Source organism: Malus sylvestris, chromosome 10 (genome assembly GCF_916048215.2).
Source record: "Malus sylvestris chromosome 10, drMalSylv7.2, whole genome shotgun sequence".
In the NCBI taxonomy this organism is placed as follows: Eukaryota; Viridiplantae; Streptophyta; class Magnoliopsida; order Rosales; family Rosaceae; genus Malus; species Malus sylvestris.
In genome coordinates, this window is record NC_062269.1 from 19,591,180 (window position 1) to 19,611,681 (window position 20,502).

At 36.1% G+C, this 20,502-nt stretch overlaps 1 protein-coding gene, 1 long non-coding RNA gene and 1 other non-coding gene across 7 annotated transcripts; 1 reads left to right on the forward strand and 2 right to left on the reverse strand.

The window, feature by feature from the left end:
* Window positions 1–6,227: 6,227 nt before the first annotated feature.
* On the forward strand, window positions 6,228–13,525 carry LOC126586834 (uncharacterized). 3 transcript variants are annotated; one of them, XR_007610916.1, is made up of 2 exons: window positions 6,228–6,566; window positions 11,906–13,525. It is a non-coding gene; the product is annotated as an uncharacterized LOC126586834 (long non-coding RNA). The 3 variants fall into 3 exon arrangements; XR_007610917.1 differs by having other exon boundaries at window positions 11,936–13,525; XR_007610915.1 differs by having other exon boundaries at window positions 13,282–13,525.
* On the reverse strand, window positions 6,770–6,841 carry TRNAP-UGG (transfer RNA proline (anticodon UGG)). Its single transcript has one exon. It is a non-coding gene; the product is annotated as a tRNA-Pro (tRNA).
* On the reverse strand, window positions 7,226–13,339 carry LOC126586833 (uncharacterized). Of its 3 annotated transcripts, none has more exons than XM_050251794.1 (18): window positions 13,267–13,339; window positions 12,938–13,013; window positions 12,600–12,693; window positions 12,318–12,421; window positions 12,205–12,243; window positions 11,971–12,054; window positions 11,787–11,848; window positions 11,416–11,518; window positions 10,868–11,008; window positions 10,410–10,478; window positions 10,262–10,318; window positions 9,893–10,156; window positions 9,584–9,667; window positions 9,364–9,474; window positions 8,782–8,852; window positions 8,413–8,634; window positions 8,171–8,264; window positions 7,226–7,987 (listed from the first exon to the last, which is right to left on the reverse strand). In XM_050251794.1, exons 2-18 carry the CDS (start codon window positions 12,938–12,940, stop codon window positions 7,685–7,687), a joined length of 1,905 nt encoding a protein of 634 aa, XP_050107751.1. In that variant the 5' UTR covers window positions 12,941–13,013; window positions 13,267–13,339; the 3' UTR covers window positions 7,226–7,684. The 3 variants fall into 3 exon arrangements, 2 of the variants coding, with proteins under 2 accessions (XP_050107751.1, XP_050107750.1); XM_050251793.1 differs by having other exon boundaries at window positions 12,318–12,426; XR_007610914.1 differs by having other exon boundaries at window positions 7,839–7,987; window positions 8,394–8,634; window positions 12,318–12,426.
* Window positions 13,526–20,502: the final 6,977 nt, after the last annotated feature.

Genomic DNA, 20,502 nt, shown 5'->3' on the forward strand with positions numbered 1-20,502 from the left:
AAAATCCCACACACATAGAGAATCACTGGAGAGAATTGAAGGTAGGGATGAAGCCGTGAGATGTGGTGGTGGCCAGAGTGGAGATAGTTCGTCGGATTGAGATTGTTAGACGGTGGGTGGCTACTAAGTTTCAAATCCAAGAAAGAGAGAGAAAGAGTATGAGACTGAGTGAAGGCAGATGAGAGGCGAAATGAAATGAGAGAAAGTGAGTAGGGATGTGTCGGCTTGGTTTTGGATTGAGTGGAAGGAAAGGTTAGGTGGTTTTTGGGTTGTAGAGAGAGAGATAATACGAGAGAGATGAGATAGAAAATAAGAGAGAGATAAAGGGTTAGGTGGTTTAAGAGTTGGAGAGAGAGAGAGATGAGACAGAAAATAAGAGAGAGATAAAAAGGTTAGGTGGTTTATGGGTTGTAGAGAGAGAGATAATACGAGAAAGATGACTGATGAGACAGAAAATAAGGGAGAGAAAGAGAGACAGAGTTCTGTCTTTAGAAAGCAGGCACCCGTGTGTGACCCATCCCATGTGCTTGATTCAACTTTTGTCAGCACCACACCACACTTTAGTTATTTTAATAATATAATAATAAAACATTACGCATTCCAACACACACAAACACACATATACATATATATATGTAATATTAGTAAAGTTTGGTTCAAGAATACATAATATTTCAAAGTGTGAGACCGAATCCCATAACAAGCAATTCGGGATCAGTTCGGTTTCGGTACTAAAATTTTCGGGATTTTTGGTTTAGTATTTTTTTGGTTTGGTTTCGGTATGGTTTGGGATTTTCGATATTTTTTTTCCAGCCCTATCTAAGAGTTCATCTTGCAGTAGCTGGGGTTGTTTTTGAAGATGACGATATCATCATTCTTGCTCTCAAGGGTCTCACTGCAAAACACAACACATTTCGATGTGTTATCAGAGCCAGGGAAAATGGCATCTCCATTAAAGATTTTTGTTCTCAGTTGCTTGCTGAAAAAGCAACTATCAATCAATCTTTAGAGTCTAGTATATCTTTTGGCACTACAATAGTAGCAAGTATTCAAGCTTCAAAAGAGAAAGCATTGGTTCTTGGCTCTAGTTCCACATAGTCAAACACATATGGTTCTTCTTCTGGGGGTGGATCTACTCAACCAAATAGCTCAAACAATCAAGGTTATTATTCTGGCAATCAAAATGGTGGCTACAATAATGGTCCACAGAACTACAGTGGTGGCTACAATGGTGGACATAGAAGCAACAATTATAGAGGCAAAGGCAGAGGAAAATTTAACTACAATTCAGGGTCAAGATTCAATACACCAAACAACCCTAGAATTCTTGGCACTCCTAAACCTTATCAATCAAGCTATCTTGACCATCATTCTGAAACTACAACATGCCAAATATGCAGCGAAAGAGGACACATTGCAGCTAACTGTTTCCAAAGGCATATAGGTTCTTCTAATAGTTCTTCATCACCTATTCAATGCCAAATTTGCTGGAAATATGGGCATACAGCAATCCAATGTTATCACAGAGGCAATTTTGCCTATCAAGGAAGGCCTTATGCACCTTCTCTCAGATTTCTTGTCCATACACCCCAAAATAGAATGGACTTGCAGAAAGAAAATACAAACACATTATTGAGACTGCTATCACTTTATTACAAACTACACATCTCCTTCCAAAGAATACCTTGTGCTACTGCAACTTATTTAATCAATCGAATACCTTGTGCTAGTTTAAAAATGAAATCTCCCTATTTATTATTATATGGTCAAGTTCCTAGTATAAGTCACCCTTAAATCTTTGAATGTGTTTGTTCTCCATTACTTAAACCATATAACATACATAAGTTTCAACCAAAAAGCAAGATGTGCATATTTTTGGGATATGCAGGTCATTAGCAAGGATTAATTTGTTTTAATCCAGAAACAAACAAAACTTATTGTGTCTAGGCATGTTCATTTTGATGAAACATAGTTTCCATATCACACACTGGTTTCAAAATTACAAAATTCATCTATAATTCAAACACAAGCCACTGCATTACCAAGCATTTCATTTCAAACTCAAACACTATCACCCTCATGTCATGAACATTCATCATTATCATTATCTTCAAATTTTATGGAGAACAACTCATCTAGAGCCTTAGATTCTTTGTCTGCATTATCGTCTAATGCCTCAGATTCCTTGCAAACAGATGCATCCAAAGCCTCATATTCAATTCAAAACCCTGTACATGACATGATCATTCCCCACTCTCTAAGCTTAACCATAAAGATCAATTCCTCAACAAAGTCACCTATCCATGTGAATCCTGATTCAGCTCACTGTTGTTCTTCTTATATCAATGAATTTGCATCTAATGCAAAGAAGATAAAAAATGGAATTATCAAGAAGAAGGCTTTCTCTGCAACTATTGATTTAGTTTCAACTACATTGGAACCAAGGACACTCAAGGCAGTTAATAAAGTTCCAAAATGGAAATCTGCAATGCAAGAAGAAATAGATGCTTTACAGGATCAAGAAGAATGCAAGAATAATGCAATAATCTAGTAGGTTGTAAGTGGGTTTACAGGATCAAGAAGAATGCAGATGGCTCTATAGCAAGGTATAAGGCCAGATTGGTGGTAAGGGGCTATAACCAAGAAGAAAGAATTGACTATGGTGAAACTTTTAGTCTAATAGTCAAACCAACAACTATTAGGCTTGTTCTTGCATTGGCTACTCGGTTCAAATGGCCTCTCAGGAAATTGGATGTCAAAAATGCCCTTTTGCATGGTGTTCTCCAAGAAGAAGTTTACATGGCACAGCCTCCAAGTTTTGTCAATGACCAATGTCTATCCAACTTTGTGTGCAAGTTACAAAAGTCTCTCTATGGACTTAAGCAGGCTCCAAGACCATGGAATGAACGATTTACAAGTTTCTTACCTGGTTTTGGGTTTGAAAGTTCACAGGTTGATCCATCTTTGTTTGTCAAGCATTCATCACTTGGTACTGTGGTATTGCTACTATATGTAGATAATGTGATTTTAACAAGCAGCAATCAACAACTTATATTAGCAATCATTAAAGATCTCACTGCAGAATTTGATATGAAAGACTTGGGTCAATTGAACTACTTTTTGGGATTACAAATTAGTCATACACCATAAGGGCTCTTTGTGTCTCTATCCAAGTATATATCAGAATTAATGGACAAAGTTGATATGTAGGATTGTAAACCCCTTGTCCTACACCATGCTTGCCATAACACAGGTTATTAAAAGATGATGGAAAACCATATCATAGCCATAAGCAATATAGAAGCATTGTAGGTGCACTTCAATATCTTACTTTCATAAGACCCTATATAGAATTTTCTGTCAATCAAGCATGTTAATTTATGCACAATTCAATGGAATCTCATGTTGCAGCTGTTAAAAGGCTTATTAGATAACTCAAAGGTACTTCAGACTATGGCATTCACTTCAAACTAGGACCAATTCATCTCCAGGCATACAGTGATGCAGATTGGGCAGGAGATCCCAATGACAGACGTTCTACTTTTGGTTTTGTTGTGTTTTTTTTGATCTAATCCTATATCTTGGGCCTCAAAGAAACAACATACAATGTCACACTCATCTACTAAAGCTGAGTATCGAGCATTGGCTATCACAGCAGCTGAACTTGCCTGGATAAGATAGCTCTTTTGTGATTTGCATCTTCCACTTCTCACATCTCCAATGCTATATTGTGACAACATCTCGGCAATAGCATTGTCTACAAATCCAGTCTTTCATTCCAAGTCAAGGCACATCAAAATTGATTACCATTTCGTTCAAGAAAGAGTCACAAGAGGCTATCTTCATGTTCAACATTTGTTTTCTACAGAGCAATTCACAGACATTCTAACCAAAAGGCTATCATCATCGTTATTTTATCAACATTGCAGCAATCTCATGCTCAATTCCATGAAGCATCAGCTTGAGGAAGGATGTAAGGATATCAAAGCTAGTGATCCAAGTGAAAAGAATACAATGGTTAAGATTGTACCATGTGTCATTAGATGAAGAGGGTTGTTATAAAGGTTGTTAGGATTGTAGTTTGTTGTATTATGGTGCTAGCACATTGTATTAGCTTAACTAGCAAGCTTTGTAGTGGATTAGTATATAAGACTCTTTGTAAAACAATTACTTGTTATTGAAGAAAGAACAATTCACAAAAAACTCTCAAGCTCTCTCTCTAATTCTCTCTACATTCTTTTCTGCATAATCTCTGCATTTCTTCAATTCTCACATGCAAGAAGTATCAGTTATGTGCTTCTTCCAAGAAACATTTTAAGTACTTTTCCAAGATTTACTTGCATGTTTTCTAAGAATTGGTTCCAAAAATATTTTCACTAAAAATACTTTTAGAAATTTTAAAGCACTTCTAAACAAACTCTCAATTCCATGAAAGCCAGGATGAGAAGCCAGGATAAGCCAAATAACCTCCAATGGCACGTAATCATAATCAAAATAAGAGGAATTGGATTGAGGAGGAACTAAATAGAAGAGGAGTTGGAATGGCGATGGGTTAGAATTAGATTCATGTTGAAGTTGTTTACCTATACTGACTGAAATCAGAGTAAAAATGAAATTGAGCTTATAATTTTTTGGTTAAAAAATTATTATACTTTAATTAATAAAAAAACATCAATTAATTTTCTATAAAAAACAAAAATAAAAAACTTGCCAAACTAATCTTGTACCGCCGCCACCACACCAGCACTCTCTCTCTCTCTCTCACCGGCACTCTCTCTCTCTCTCTCTCTCTCTCTCTCTCTCTCTCTCTCTCTCTCTCTCTCTCATCCAATGTTTTGATTACAAGATTCTCTAGGGACAAATAGAGAGAGATGTTTGGGAGTGGTTGCAGTGGGTATGAAATGTGGCATTGGGCAGGAGACGGTGCGGTGGTGAGGGAGACGGAAAATTTGCAGCGCTGGATGAGTCTTTCTTGTTAATGAAGGGCAATTGTTGGAATAATAAAAACCTAAGTGAGGACATAATTGGTAAAATACCGACAATAGAACAACTTATTCTTGGACAAAAGCATTTATGTACAAAGGGCTTAGGTCCTCGACAATCTGTGTACCGTCATCAGAGAACCCTCCTTAGAGCCACTTCATACCCTTCTAGCTTAACAGACAAAGGAAACAATGGATACTTCCACTAGTTGGGTAGAAGGTGACGACCCTAATGAAGGGAAAATTCATTCCAGATTCCACATGTATCGCAGAATTCAAATAATTCCCTCATCTAGTGAGTCCAAATCCTTGAAAAAGAGGAGTTGGATTCTAGCATTTGTGAAGACCCCGCATGAATTTTTATTCCTCTATGTTAGGTAATTAAAGAAGTAAAATGTAATCAGAATCCAATTTAGTATTTTATTTCAATCACGGGTCCTTAAACGTGCCATAAAAATATGAAGAGAAAATATCAAAATTTCTTTGAACTCAATTAGGTGTTTGAAATATTTTTGATTTGGCTAATATTTTGCAAGGATGATTTATGAGGTGCAACTTGACAAATAGACGGTTCGGATTATTGAAGTTTGATGTGGTGTGAGTCCCACAATTAATTGTATCAATGGTGGGCATTCTCGTATAATTGTATCAATGGGAGTGCTAGCAACATTTGCACTTACCATTTGGGTAATAAAATGACATGTGTTATTTGAAGAAGTAAACAAATAATGTAATTTTCTGTGTTCAAAATGACATTGTGTCATTGAAAAAAAAATGAAAAAGTCCAAAAATGCAAAGGATAACACCGGTATACTAAATTTGTAAATCAAATGACATGTCATTTATTAAAAAATAAGCAAGTTAGTTAATCTAATCATCAACAACCACATCATTTGGTTAACAAAATTTAGCTTCCCTTGTTAGCGATGGTTTGATGTTGTCTAACTTATGTGGCAGTGATATTACGTGTGCTCTGGTATAAGTTTGTTGCGTCAGCCCTTTTTTATGACAGATTTGTACCGGAATGCTTGTGCTAGTGTGTGCTCTTGTGGTAGCCAATTAGGGGTTTATCATCGTTATTTGTTTGTGCGAATTACCTCTAGATCAAATATTTGGTCACTGGAAATTGTACTCATGTGGCAACCTTTGTAACTGTTACTATTAGTAATGAGAATCGTTGTCGTTTCTAGTTAATAAAAAAGACAAAATATGATTTCCTTAACATTGCTATAATAGAAAAATTGCTAACATTTTTTATATTAAATAACAAAATATAATAAACTTGACCGTCTCCGCTTGGAAGGCGATAGATTAAAGGGTAAGGAACACCCACGTGGCGCCAAAGCAAGCAGAGGCCACAGTAGAGAGAGAGAGAGAATCCTTTCTGGGTTAAACCCTTTAGAGCACAACACCAACACCAACACCAACACCAACACCAACGCCACTTGACCGTCTCTCTCATGCCTTCTCCGCCCGCCAAAATTAAATTGCCTTTTCCGTTTTGCTGGTGTGTATTTGAGGAAGTGCGGAGATGATGAGAATGATGAGTCGTCGGAAATTCGAAGCGGGTGGAACATTTTTCAGGTGAGAAAAGAGTAGCTTAATAAGTTATTTGGGTTTCATTTCGTTTCATAAATATACATCTGATGAAGTATTCTCCTTGCTTATAAGTAATTGTTCCTAATACTTACATTTTACTCCTTATATTTACTGAATTTGAGTCCTCTCTCTGTTTCTCCGTTGTGGCGACTCGCTATGAGGCAAAGCAAAGGGTTGGAAAAATAAAAGGGGCATTCCGAGAATCGAACTCGGGACCTCTCGCACCCAAAGCGAGAATCATACCACTAGACCAAATGCCCTCGACATGCTAATTATACGTCCTAATGATAATTACCCTGGTTTAGGAATGCTTTCCTTTGTTATAGCAGCATGCATCCTGTTGCTTTCCTTTTCAATTTGCTTGTTCTTGTGTACGGCAGTTCTCACGCGGGACGGGGTTGGCTGGGAGCCAAACCACATGGGATGAGACCAATGTGAGGTTGGGTGGGAGCAAATTACAAATGGTCGGCACGTTAGGCAAGCACAATCTTGGGAATGCTAATGGTGTCTTGCCAATATTTAGTGCAGTTAGCTTCAAAACTGTGGTTGGAAACAGTGTCTTTGGATAACTAGATGCCGTGAGTTTTAAGTTCACGTGTGTAGTAAGTATCCCGTTAGACCAACCCTATACGATATCAATGACATTTCAAGAATCCAACTCTTCATATCTTGCATCCCAATCAAAAAAGACTGAGTCTGCATAATGTCTGTTCATGTTTTTGTTGGCTTTGGCTGATTAGCCTGAGTGAGTGAGTTTAGTAGTTTAGTAGTCAAAACCAAAGCTCTTACAAAGCATAATCACGTAAAAATAAAGCAGTCCAATAGGCCTCCAGTATTGATCAACTCTCTTTAGTTAACAACTGTAACACTGCTGCTTTGTGTGGACCAAAGAAGCTATTACAAATGTACGATGACAAGATACCGCACGAATCTGCACTCGGCCCTCGATGACTGAGTTTCATTTTTTACTTCTTCAAGAATTCTCAGTGTACCCGACTCTCTCGTTAGCATCAATTTGTTCAGGGGTACCAGTTATGCTTTGGCGTCTAACCGATCATCATGAACCATTTTACCAAAGTTACAGTAGACCATTCCCATTTCGGTCAGGAACCAGTTTTGCTCGTGTTGTCTTTCAATATTTGCGCTGCAAGTATTAGGAGCTCCACCATCTCAAATCCGGCAGCATAAACAGAATCTATCTTCTCATGACTGGGCTGCCCATAAGCATGACCAGGCTCATTGCTGACACTCTGACCATTGACTCCAACGTCCTCGTCTGCTGACCAACTAATCGGCAGGGAGCTGCTAAGTGCAGTCTTCACTAGTTTTGCCTCATTAATAATGCCATTGACAGTTTCTGATAGGCTAGCAACTGCTCTACTTCCAGAAGTCACCAACTCTTTGGCCTATACAGTAGATTACAGCAGAAATACTGAACGCATTAACTTCAAACAGTAGACAAAAGAAAAACGGCTAAACCGCCTAGCTTTTGGTGGACAAACAGAGTTTCAATGTTAGCAATTGACTAATTACTTTAGAGTAAAAGTTTTCCATATGAAAAACAAAAACATCTTAAACTTCCATCAGACCTTTGAAAGGGATAGACGAAGCCTGTGAACTGTCGTAGTCAGATGCTCCATACTTCCCATGCTTTCTTGAAGTGTTGCTATTTCAATTTTCATTCTGAGAAGACAAAAATTGAGGAAGAAAAAGGACTTTGATGTCATATCTACTATCATGTCAGTGGCAAAATCAACGGTGATGCATGTCAACAACACACATATACAGTAGTATCATTGAACTCAAATTTACCCAAACTATATTCATAAACCTGGCAAACTCCATGCTATTGGACCCCTTGCCAGATAGATTCCCCTCGACATTTAGGCCACCTGCAGCTTCATGTCCCCTAAAGTCTACATTACCAACCCAACGACTCAAGTACGTTTTCTTCAGCAAACTTTTTAGCCTTCCATCTCTTTCATGAGTTACTACTTTCCTCTCCCCAATTTCAGCAGGCAAATTTTCTCTATTTGTCTCCTGGCCCATTCTCCTGCACAGCATCATCGATAGTACTGTCAGTACTGAAGCAAAAACTCACTACATGGCAAAGAAGAAAGTTCTCCTCAAATAAAAGAAAAACTAATAACCCATCACATCTATAATGCAAACATTTCTAAAAGTAAAGAAGAAATTTAACTCTTTAAGCTGATGATAATCCTGCTTCAATTGTGCAAACTCCATTAGAGCTTTTACTTTTTCATTCGTAACCTGAAGCAAAAAGAAATAATTGGACAGTTCATCAATGAACCCAAACAACAATTGTACGAAACTTTTAAGGTCACATCGAACAGGCAAATTCATATTTGAACCACAAATATTCATGCAAGTAATGAAATATCAAACTACCACAATAATACCACAACAAGATGGAAGTATCTGGAGTCAGCAAAAACGCAAATGGTCTACGAAGGTCATCATTGAAATGCTTGAACATTGTATGACATAGTGATAACATCAATAGATAAGGTCCCATATTAAAGTGAGTGGCCAAATTAACAACAAAGCACACGAGCACATTACAGGCATCCACATGAAACTTCACTATAGTTAGCTTGGATAACAGTGTCATATCTATACTGCAGCCTTTCACAAGAAATTTCATGAGTTACCAGTAAATTGCATACAACACCCCCAAACTAATAAGCAGAATGGTTTAGTTAAATTCAGACAACACATTCAATGGTGAAAAGTTGCAGGAGGGGCACTTCAAAGAAGTTACCTGCTGTAAATTTCTGTGAAGCTCTTCTATTTTTCTTTCAAGAGCTGCGTTCACATTCCTGTCGAGTAAATGTCTTTCTTCCTGCTGTGATAAAAGCAATAACGTTGAGACCTGAAAAACATTCATGGTTAAAGAAAAGCAACCACAAATCAGTACAATCATTCCAAAGTCACAAGAAAAAGAACCAACAGAATTCAAGAAAATGATAAAAGCAAAAAACCTTGTCTTGCAATGCCTGTGCAAGGACTTCGGAGGAATCGTTCCCTCTAACTGCCACAAACTTTGATGAGTCAGGACCACTATTCTGCAATCAGTATGGAATACATAAGGGACGACAAAATGTAGGTGCAAACTCAGATAAACTGCATCCTCCGAACTTCTCGTCACTATTATTCTAACTAGAAAATTGAGTTCACCAACCACAGAGCCAAAAAAGTACTACTTCCCATGAAAGTCCACAAAGATGTCTACTATCAAACATCATTGACAGTAGTCAGCAGATTACTCTATTAGGGTGCAGTAAACAAACCTTGGATACCAAATGGGGATCAGCATCAGTATTTTTATGCACCTCTTGGCCTTCATATTTGTTGTGCTTTATATCTCGCTGAGAAGGCCCCACCTTTTCAAGTCTGGTCGCATCAATTTGCCTACTATTTTCCTTTATTGCATCAATTATTGTTTTGAAACTAGCCTTTCCCTCATTAAGTAAATTCATGATGAGAACTCTTTGCTGAGAATGGTAATGATGCAATTCTGTAATCTCATGCTTTATCATTTTATATGTGAGGATCTGCATGTAAGCCAACCGGAGTTAAAGTAGGAACGATATTGAGGTTTTTTCAATGAGAAAGAAAGAAATTGAGATTGAACCTTATTTTTTCAAGCAAGAACTTACTTTTTTCTTTTCCAATTCGCCAACTCTCCGCTTTAAATGATTTTCGATTTCCAAGCCCTACATGCCATAAGAAGATCAATTTTTGGAAAATAGACCCTAAAAATTAGTCTGCAATGTAATGCTGATAAGTATGAAACAAGTTGCTTACCATCCGTTGCCTGTTTTGAAGGTTATCTACAGATTTCCTCATCCTCTCGAGCTCTTCCTCTAATGCACTCTGTCTGATGATAAGTTACTCAAGTTGCATACAGGACATAAAATCTTAATCTAGTGACAACTGCAATTTTTTTAATAAATTAGGCAAAATTTTCAACTGCAAGCATGATGTCAGTTCAATCTGGAAAACTAAACAACACGAAAAAATTCTATTTTGATTCACAAGGTTCTCAAAGAGCACAATCAGTCTATACTTCTTGTTGAATCTATGGTTGCTAATGCTTTTATGTCCTCAGCAAAGAGATGTTCAATATTTGGTATTCTTAAATTAATCCTTTAGATCTACCATCTCCACTAACTCAAAATTAGGTTAACATAAATTTATAGTTTGATATAATTATCCATTTACCCTTTGAAGAGAATGAAAAGTAGAGGGTTGTGCAAACTTACAATATATTTAGATGTTGAAGCATCCTTGAAACACCACCATTCTGCAGGATCATGCAAAAGGCATGCACATTTTCTGTCCCAACTTGTATCCTCACATCCCTCGGGGCTTTGCTGTCTGATCTCATAAAATTTATCAATTACCTGTTATGAACATAATATCTCCTTAAGAACTATGCAAAAATCATTCTCAAAAAGAACCAAGCACAAATAGGACAAATGAAAAGTAGAAATTGAGAGCAACATAAATCTAGTACGAAACGAAGAAACAAAACTGAGAACAATGGTCAACATTAAAATAGTTCTAGCTACACCTTGAGCACATACACGTCTTTGAAAAATCATGCAATATGTTCTCTATTTGCTAAATATGAGTGGAAAGATAACTTGCTCATTGTTTGGGACTGAAAGTGCAGTTAAATAGTAATATATGATTCGTCATGCAACATCTTTACATCGTTACGAGCATACATCAGATGTTTCTTCACGATTTAGAAACGTGCATTCAGAAAGTTGCCATGCATCATGATTTGAACATTATAGAAAGTCACCTTCTTGAAAGCTTCAATCTGCAACTCTTGAATTGCTAAATCACTTTGCAGTTTCTCACTAAGTTTCTTCTGTTTAGAAAAATCTGCAGTATGTTCTTCTAATCTGTATCACAAATTATATGCACATTCATCATGAAAGAAGTAGGCTTTCACTTGCATCAGAGTTTCATCTTGGCTTTATAGCTCTAAGAACAGCATGACAACTCAGGAAATTAATGAAAATGCCAAGTCATAAGTTCCCGAAATAACACGTAGATGCCTAACATATATGAGACAGAAACCCAAGATTGAAGAAAGTAAAAAGTATAGCGTTTATCTTCAAATATTTGCTGCTAATAATCAATTCTCCTTTCGTGCAAGGCCAGTATTACCTCTTCTCTATATCACCTAATTTGTTTGACATGAGATCCTCTTTTTCCCTAGCCTTCTCAGCCTGTGATAAGCCACGTAACATATGTAAAATTTTGATTTTCATAAATACTTCATGCAGGAAAGTACTTATTAAGTGCCATACATGCAGAAAATAAGCTTAAAATAAAGGACAGCTGCTGTAACCTCCATTATTGAATGATCTCGTTCGGCAAAAGCTGCAGCCACACAGCCCTGGAAAAATTTAAGCTGCTTTTCTGCTTCCACATTCTAGGCAAACAAATTCAATATATCAGACCCAAGAATGCCACCATGAAATTAATTTGCACTCATTCCATAATTAAAAAAGCAATGTTTCGTATTTATCAGAACGATTCTGCTGATGATTGAGATGCAAAAGAGATTTCGTGTAAGAGAGACCTTTGCAACCTCTGCACTATGTAGATCAGCCAACTGGCCCTGGAGGTATAAAGCACACATATTAGCTTTCATAAGCAGTTATACTCATAAGGGAAGAAAGTTAAAGGTCACACTTTGATTCTGTAAGCCTCAGAAAGCTCCTCTTGAAGATTCACATAATCTCTCGTGCAAGCAGCTAGCTTCTTTTTCAAGTTTTCAATCTCCTGCTCCAAACCAGCTGTCCTAATATGGCATTAAATTTTAATGCAAAACATATTTTTAGTTTTCTTGGCAGTACCACCCCATGGGCCATGGGTTACAAATTTGCCTTCCGAACCCTTCAATAAAAAGAAGAAGAAGAGGAAATCGCAAGGGAAAAAAACTCAACCCTCTTGATTGCGGACGGAAAATTATACCTTTGGAAATGCATCTTAGTGGCCACAACAAGGTAGCTTGGTCCAGCTTGTTGCATACACAGTTGTTCAATGTCTTTGCGCAATTCATCACGCTCTGTGAAACATTATAATCCCCATATTTTACCTTACATGTTAGTATAGACTCGACTCTGGAACACTACTGAGGGTCACAAACTGAACAATACGGTATATACAGAAGCACAACTTATGCGATTGCAACATCAAGCAGGACCACACAAAACCAACTTCCGATTTCACGTAGTGCAATGAATAGTCAAAAACCAATTCTATACAAAAACATAGAGTGGAGATTGAAGACGCAATAAAATAGCACATACCATTTTCGAGCTGATGAATCCGAGCCAACAACGATTCCTTGTCGCTTAAATCTTCATCCATTGCTAGAAACAGAAACTGAGGTCAAACCGTAAAACCCATTAGCATCAAACAATAAACTTAACCAATTACCATAACCAACCCATATGCAAGATTGTATCCTTCAGATTGAAGCAAAGTCGACAGCGTTTCACAATTTGGGTATCGCAAGAATCCCCAGAACTAAAATTGGACAGAATTATATCACCAAGCTCAACAATTTCATACATATCAATACTTAAAGCAAGTGAAAACAATTGGAATTGAATGATTTTAGGGTTTTTGGTGTTACCTGAATATGTTATAGGAACGACGAGAAGAGCAGCGGGGAGGAATTCAGATTCAAGGCCGGAGAGGGAGAGAAAGAGGAAGACGAAGACGAAGAGGGGTAGTTTGCCTTCGTTTTGCTTTGTTTGCTTGCTGCAAGAAAATGTGTAAAACTACAGAATGTGAAGCTGGGGGGTTTTCCTCTTTGTATTTTATTGTTGTTGTTTTTGCCAAATATTTTTTAGTTTTAGTTCAATAAATTAACTTTTTTGGTGGATAATAAACTTTTAAGAAATTTGATTTGATTTCATCTTTAATAATCCGTTTGAATATGCTTCTTTAAAAAGTATTTCTATTCAATAGTGTTTCAAATAATAAAAAATAATTTTATGTTCAATTTTCCTATATGATTTTTAACTTATCTCGTCCCTCCACGTGTTATTACCTAAAAATACAATTTTTGTAGATAGACTTTCGAGTAGATTTTTGTGTATTTTTATAACTTTTAAGTTTATTTTCTGAATTCTTTTATAATCTTTAGCAAACTTTATTACTATAGATTGTTGGATAAAATTTTGTTGCAATCCAACAGCCCAGATTGTACCACATCATCCAAAAGTAACTTTAAATTTTATTTTCTAATTTTTCTTTTTTTTTTTTAATTTTAAAGAGAAAAATCGATAGTTGATTATAAATCTAAGGGTAAATTACACTTTCATATCTCATATTTAGGATCTATTTCAATTCCTTACAACATCTTCAAAACATTTCACTTTCATACCTTAAGTACTGTTTTATTTCAAAATAATACCTCTGTTACATTTTCCATCCATTGATCCATTAACTGCTGACGTGGCTGCCACATATATGCGGCTGCCAAATGTCTGCCACGTGGCAAAAAAATAAAATTTTAATTTCTTTTTAAAAAACCTGAATTTTCTCGAAAATAAATTGAAACCCATCCTTAAACCTGCAAGAAGAAGAAGAAGGAGGGGAAAAAAATAGTGCTTGTTGGACTGGTTTTGTGGTAGATCCACCTAATCTCTGGTGGGATTTTTAGGGGTGGGTGATGGGGGATTTTTGGGAGGGGTGATGGGGGATGGAAGAAAGGGGTGGCTCGGGTGGGATTTTGATGGATGGGAGAAGGGGGGGTCTAGGAAGACGATTTCTGGGTTTGTTTGTTTTTTTTTTTTTTTATCCTCTTCTTCTGGGTTGTAGGTTCTTGGGGGTGGGATGAGGAGGGGAGGGGGGGACGAACTGGGTTTGGCCTTTTTTTTTTCTTCTGTTTTTTTTCTCTCCTTCTTCTTCTTTTTCTTGTTCTTGTTTTAGGTTTAGGGATGTGGGGGTGGTTGAGGGGAGACGGGATGGGATGGGTTTCAATTTTTTTTTTCCTCCTCTTCTTCTTCTTCTTCTTCTTCTTTTTATTCTTCTTCTAGGTTGTAGGTTTTTGGGGGTGGGTGATGCGTAAAATATAAGTACACACAAATTAAACCCTCTTTTTGACAATTGTAGTATAGATGTAAGTAGGGTATCGTTCTAGGCCGGGGATTAGGAGGGATTGCTAATCTATTCTAAATTAATTTAAAAATATTAAACAAGACTCAAGGACACAAAACTAGGCTAAAAACTCTAATAACTCGAAACACACTTAGACTGACTCAAAATAATGAAAACAATCAAATTAGACACTAGGAACTGAAATGGACGGAAATTGAATTAAAAGACTAACAACAATGAAAACTAACTAAATAATATAATTTAATAATGGGGGGGTTTGGTTTTGACGAGAAGTAAATTAAACTTAAATAAATTACAGAATTGACAAAAGCATGAAATTAAGGTGAAAGGATAGGTGACAGACTAGCTAGAGGGTTCTTCTCCACACATGATACATATGCAACCTAAATTGATTTTTCAGTTGTTCTTTCAATAAATTGTGAATGACAATGTTCCAAGTTAATTAGGTCCGCTTAAATTAACTCTTAGATTTCCCTAGATTCATTGGATTGAATGGAATACGCATTACAACCAAATTATTCCTCATCAAAGTCCCTAACTATGGAATACGCATGATAGAGACATTCAACAAAGATCATTAAGTTCAACGGAAATCATAACATTGACTAGACATTCATAACTATGGAATACGCATGTTAATCCAGCCTAGAATTCACTTAACACGATTGTGGATAACAACCTTCACTACTTGTGAATATAAGTTCATAACGATTAGGTGAAATTCACTTATATTCTAGCATCAAATTCATGCATGTAAATTAAGTATGCATTCTTAATCAACATACAAAAATAAGTTATCAATCAAGCAGTTAAGCAAATTAAATCACAACTCAGAAATCACAACTGAAGGTAATCAATTCATATTACAAATATATTCATGGCTTTGAATTAACCTCTAGCCAAAATAAATTTAGTTACACATTATTAAAACAGAAATAAACCAAAAGTAAAACATGGGTTTGAGAAGATAAAACCAAGAAAAGAAGATCTGCCCTCCTGCTCCGTGCCTGCCCTCTGTCGTCAGTCTTTCTGCTTCTCTGCCGTGTCAGTCTCTCTGCTTCTCAGCTGCTTCTGTGCTCTTTTCTTTTTATTTTTCCCGCACAGTCTCGCCCTCTCTCCCGTTCTGTTTCTGCCCTCTCCCCCTATTTTGCGCCTCTGCCTTGCTCACGCTGCTAGGCAGCTTTTTGCTTCCAGTACTCTCTCTCCCCCCGTGTCATGCCTTCTGTTTCCCGCCCAGTTTTCTGTGCGCTGCCAAAGGCAGCTTGTATCCCCCGTCAGTCTCTCTCTCTCTCTCTCTCTTATTATTTTCCTGTTTTCTGCTCCTGTCCTCCCCCGTCTGTCCTCTTTCCTTCTTCTTTCGTTTCTGCTTTCCCTTTTTTCAAAGCTGCAAGGGCAGCTAAGCTGCTTCTCTCTGCGCCTTTTTCTATCCTCCTCTTCTTTTCTTCTTTTAATCCGTCAGTGTGCCTCCACTGCTTTCTCTTTATATTTTTTTTTATTCTTTTTCGTTTCTCCTAGTCTTCTGCCCGTCTGTTTCCACCTCTCATTCTTCTTTCATCTATTTTTTATTCCTTTCCTCTTTTTCTTTGTCTGCCAATCTCCTTGTTTATTCCTCCACATTTCTCTCCTTTATTTCGAATTTAACTCTCTAAAACTTCTCTTTCTCTTGATTTGTACGACCGACTGACCAGGAAAAATGGGAGAGAATTATGTATAGCTTTTTCTTCCTTGTCGGTTCAATCACATAAGCTTGTTGAATCTACAAATTATCAAGTGCCGGTGACTTTGCCAAGTAACTCCAATAGGTTACCTGCAGGCAAGTTAAATGAAAATGATATAAGCAACATGTAACCTCTACAATCAAATAGTCTATACTTTAACCAAAGGCTATAGGAATAAAGATTTAAATTAGAAAAAATCATCTGATTAAATTAAAACCAGGGAATTATAACATGAATTTTCTCCAACTTATTAATTTAATTACATAAACACAAAGCCATGTAATTCCTTTCATTTAAATCCAAAATTTAACAAGAAAATGTAACTTTCGGGATAAAATATATATGAAAATATGCACTCATTAAATACCCCCAAACTTACATTTTGCTAGTCCCTGAGCAAAACAAAGAAAACATGAAAAAGTACTAACACGAAAAACATTAGTTTCCCCCTATGTGACCCTCATAGAATTTCATTCAAGAAAACAAATCATCAAGAACCATAGCTAGCATCAAGGAACTAATCCAAGTTCATCTTCCTTATTCAAATATTAGCAGTGATCTTTAAATCATCCTTGAAGTGTAGTGTGTGAGATAGCCATGCTAATGTAATTTCAAGTTTTTATTTTTAAAATCATCATATGCAAACTAGCGACCTTCTCACGGGATATGCACTCAATCACACATGTGTTTAGTTTTAATGTGTTTCGCTCAAAGAATCAAATGTGAAATTTCTACCATAAGCTTGCATAGAGATCTCATCTCCACAATCATAATTGCAAAACTTAAATCAAGAGGACTTTTATTGGATGTAATGAGGTTTAGGGAGAGGGTTATTGAAATGAAAGAATAGGTAAACACAAGTTCCAAGCTACATTGCAAGCAATTCTTTTGTTTAGATTTATAAGAACTCAAGCTCTCCAGCAATTCTTCTAGCACCTCCAACCACACCCTTAACTGAAACTTGAAAAACTTTTTATTTTCTTTGTATACAATCTTTCTTTTTCTTTTCTTTTTTTTTTTTTTTTTTTTTCTTTTTAAATACAAACATGAAATACCCCCACACTTATTCTTTTGCCAAACACCTTCAAAGTACTTCACAAACAATTCTCATAAGATAATCTCACATTGCTCACTAGCTTGCTTGGAAAGGGTAAGGAAAAATGTTTCAGGTATAAGGGTAGACATATCTGGTGATAAGAAATAAAAGGCTCAACATACACGGCTCAAATTGGCAATCTAATGATATCATTTTTATTTGGAAAACATGGTTATTTGGGCCATAGTGGTAAACCTAATGCCTCTATCATTTCCAAGTTCATGCAATCAATGACAAACATTTCGAAAGATCGTTACGCAAGTTCTAGAGATGTATCTCACATAAGTTCATCACACATGAAAGAATAGGAGTGTATGAAAAATGCACACACTTTCAATAGGCTCAAAAACTCACATAGGATGTATATGGTCACTAAATTCACATATGAAGCTTTAAGTCATGCTTTAGTTTCACATCAACAAGGCTATGTGCATTTGGTTTTTCAAAGATGGTCAAACATGTACAAAACTAACAAGAGAATTAGGAATTCACAAAACACATGTTAACTAAGTTCTTGATGATCATGGTTCAAATTTGATCCAATTATATCATTGGGTCGGGAAACTAAAAAAAAATACAATTCAAAACCATAAGGGAAACAAGACAATATTTTTGGATTTTTAAATTTTCTGATTTTTTTTTTTAAATTTTTTTTTTTTTTAAAGAAAACAAAACTAATTAAGAAAACAAAAAGCAACAACATGGAAACAAATGAAACTCGTTCGTAGTTGAAGGTACAAAAAATTTCAATTTGGTCATTTTTTATACTCTTTACCCCCAAACTTAAACTGGACATTGTCCCCAATGTCAGAAAACACTATAATGCAAATAAAAATAAAATAAATAAATAATAAGAAACAAAATAAAGCAATTGGACTGAAAACTTCCCTAGTTTGCAGTAAAACCAAGCGATGACCCCCCCCCCAAGCTAAAATTCTGCAATCAACTTCAAGAGTGGAAATAACCAAAAATTCCTGCAAAGAAAATAAATAATTCAATTAAGTAACGCAAGAAAATGTAAAAAAAAATTGCAAACGAAAAATTGAAAATCACGATAAAAGACAATGAATAGAACTAATAAGTGATCATTGGTCGTGCTTGTTGACTTTCCACAGCTTTCCTCTTGAACAGGGTGACACTTAGCTTTTTACTTGCAAGTGATGATTTGATGATATTGTACGGCGAAGCTTTGCTTTTTACTTGCAAGTGCTTGTTGAATTTTTTTTTTGAAAATTCAGGTTTTTTTAAAAGAAATTAAAAAATTATTATTTTTGCCACGTGGCAGACATTTGGCATATATGTGGCAGCCACGTCAGCACTTAACGGATCAATGGATGGAAAATGTAACAGAGGTATTATTTTGAAATAAAACAGTACTTAAGGTATGAAAGTGAAATGTTTTGAAGATGTTGTAAAGAATTGAAATAGACCCCAAACCTGAGGTATGAAAGTGAAATGTTTTTAAGATGTTATAAATAATTGAAATATACCTCAAACCTGAGGTATGAAAGTGTAATTTACCGTAAATCTAATGACCCAAGTTTGGACACGTGTCATAGTCGTTAGGATGGATTTGAGTGCGCCTGCAAGTGGGCGCCTATTTTTGGTCAGCTCACTCTCCTTCTTCCACACGTGAAAGTCACACGCCTGACAAAAAAAAAATCGTGGCTAACGTCAGATCAACTCAGTCAGTGGGTTGGACAATTCTAGCCCTTGTGGTCTGTTGGGCTCCCCTAAAGCCTAATTGATGGAGTGATTTTGAGAAGGTTGGGGGATTGGGCTGCCTAAGAGAATCTCTAATTTAGGGACTCTCACCATCACCTTTGGGACTCTCACCATCACCTTTGAAGACTTACTTAGATAAAAGAATATCATCTCCAATGAAAAAGTCCTATAGTATAAACCTTAAATTTAAGGACTATAAAATAAAAAACTTTTAAGTTAAATCTGGACCGTTTATTTATACAAAAAAAAAATATGGGACCCAACCTGCAACTGTCTGGCGACTAGCATCCACCTACGCTGCTGAAGCAAGTGGATGAGCTGCAACATCACTCAAACCCAATATTTGGAAGAAGCATGCAACCTTTCACGTGGGTGGGCCTCCATCCCCACTCAGCGCGTTTACTAATCCGTAATCAAATTGAGAGGAATTGGATTGAGGGGGAATTGGATTGAGGAGGAATTGAAATGAGGTGGAATCAGAATTAGATTCCTGTTGAAGTTGTTTACTAAAACTGTCAGGAATCGGAGTAGGAATGATGTTGAGTCCATATAAGTTGTTTACTAATTCATTTCAATCGGAATGAAAACTAGGTTGATTACTATATTGCCCTTACATAAATAAATTATTTTCATACTAATAATTTAATTAAATTCTTAATTAAATTTATATAATAAAATTCATCTATATAAGCATGTATAAATAGGTTTTATTTATTTATTAAAAGATGGCAAAAATGATATTGAGTTTATATAAGTTGTTTACTAATTCACTTCAATCGGAATGAAAACTAAGTTGATGACTAAATTGCCCTTACATAAATAAATTATTTTCATACTAATTAATTAAATTAAATTCTTAATTAAATTTATATAATAAAATTATCTATATAAAAAATATAAATAGGTTTTATTTATTTATTAAAAATGACATAATGAGTGTCAAATGAAGGGCAATGTTGGGATAATAAGAAACAAGTGAGGGCATAATTAGAATAAAATATGCATTCCTGATTCCCTTGCCCTTAGGGAATTCAAATACCTCACAAAACTAGGGAATACGGTTCCTCCAATTTCAGAAATTGGATTCCTTGTTTCGTGTGGGCTCCACCACTTTTTTGATTCCTTAATATTTAGTAAACACTGGAATACTCCGTAATCGGAATTCAATTCCCTTTCTTTATTCCGATTACCCTTACGTAAACAT

Excerpts from the sequence above, each read along its gene's own strand:
- LOC126586833 (XM_050251793.1), bottom strand. The coding sequence starts at position 12,998 with ATGGATGAAGATTTAAGCGACAAGGAATCGTTGTTGGCTCGGATTCAT. Across the intron at positions 12,244-12,317 it reads CTGAGGCTTACAGAATCAAA|GGCCAGTTGGCTGATCTACA; the intron begins GTGTGACCTTTA and ends TTATACCTCCAG. Across the intron at positions 11,849-11,970 it reads GAGATCATTCAATAATGGAG|GCTGAGAAGGCTAGGGAAAA; the intron begins GTTACAGCAGCT and ends GGCTTATCACAG.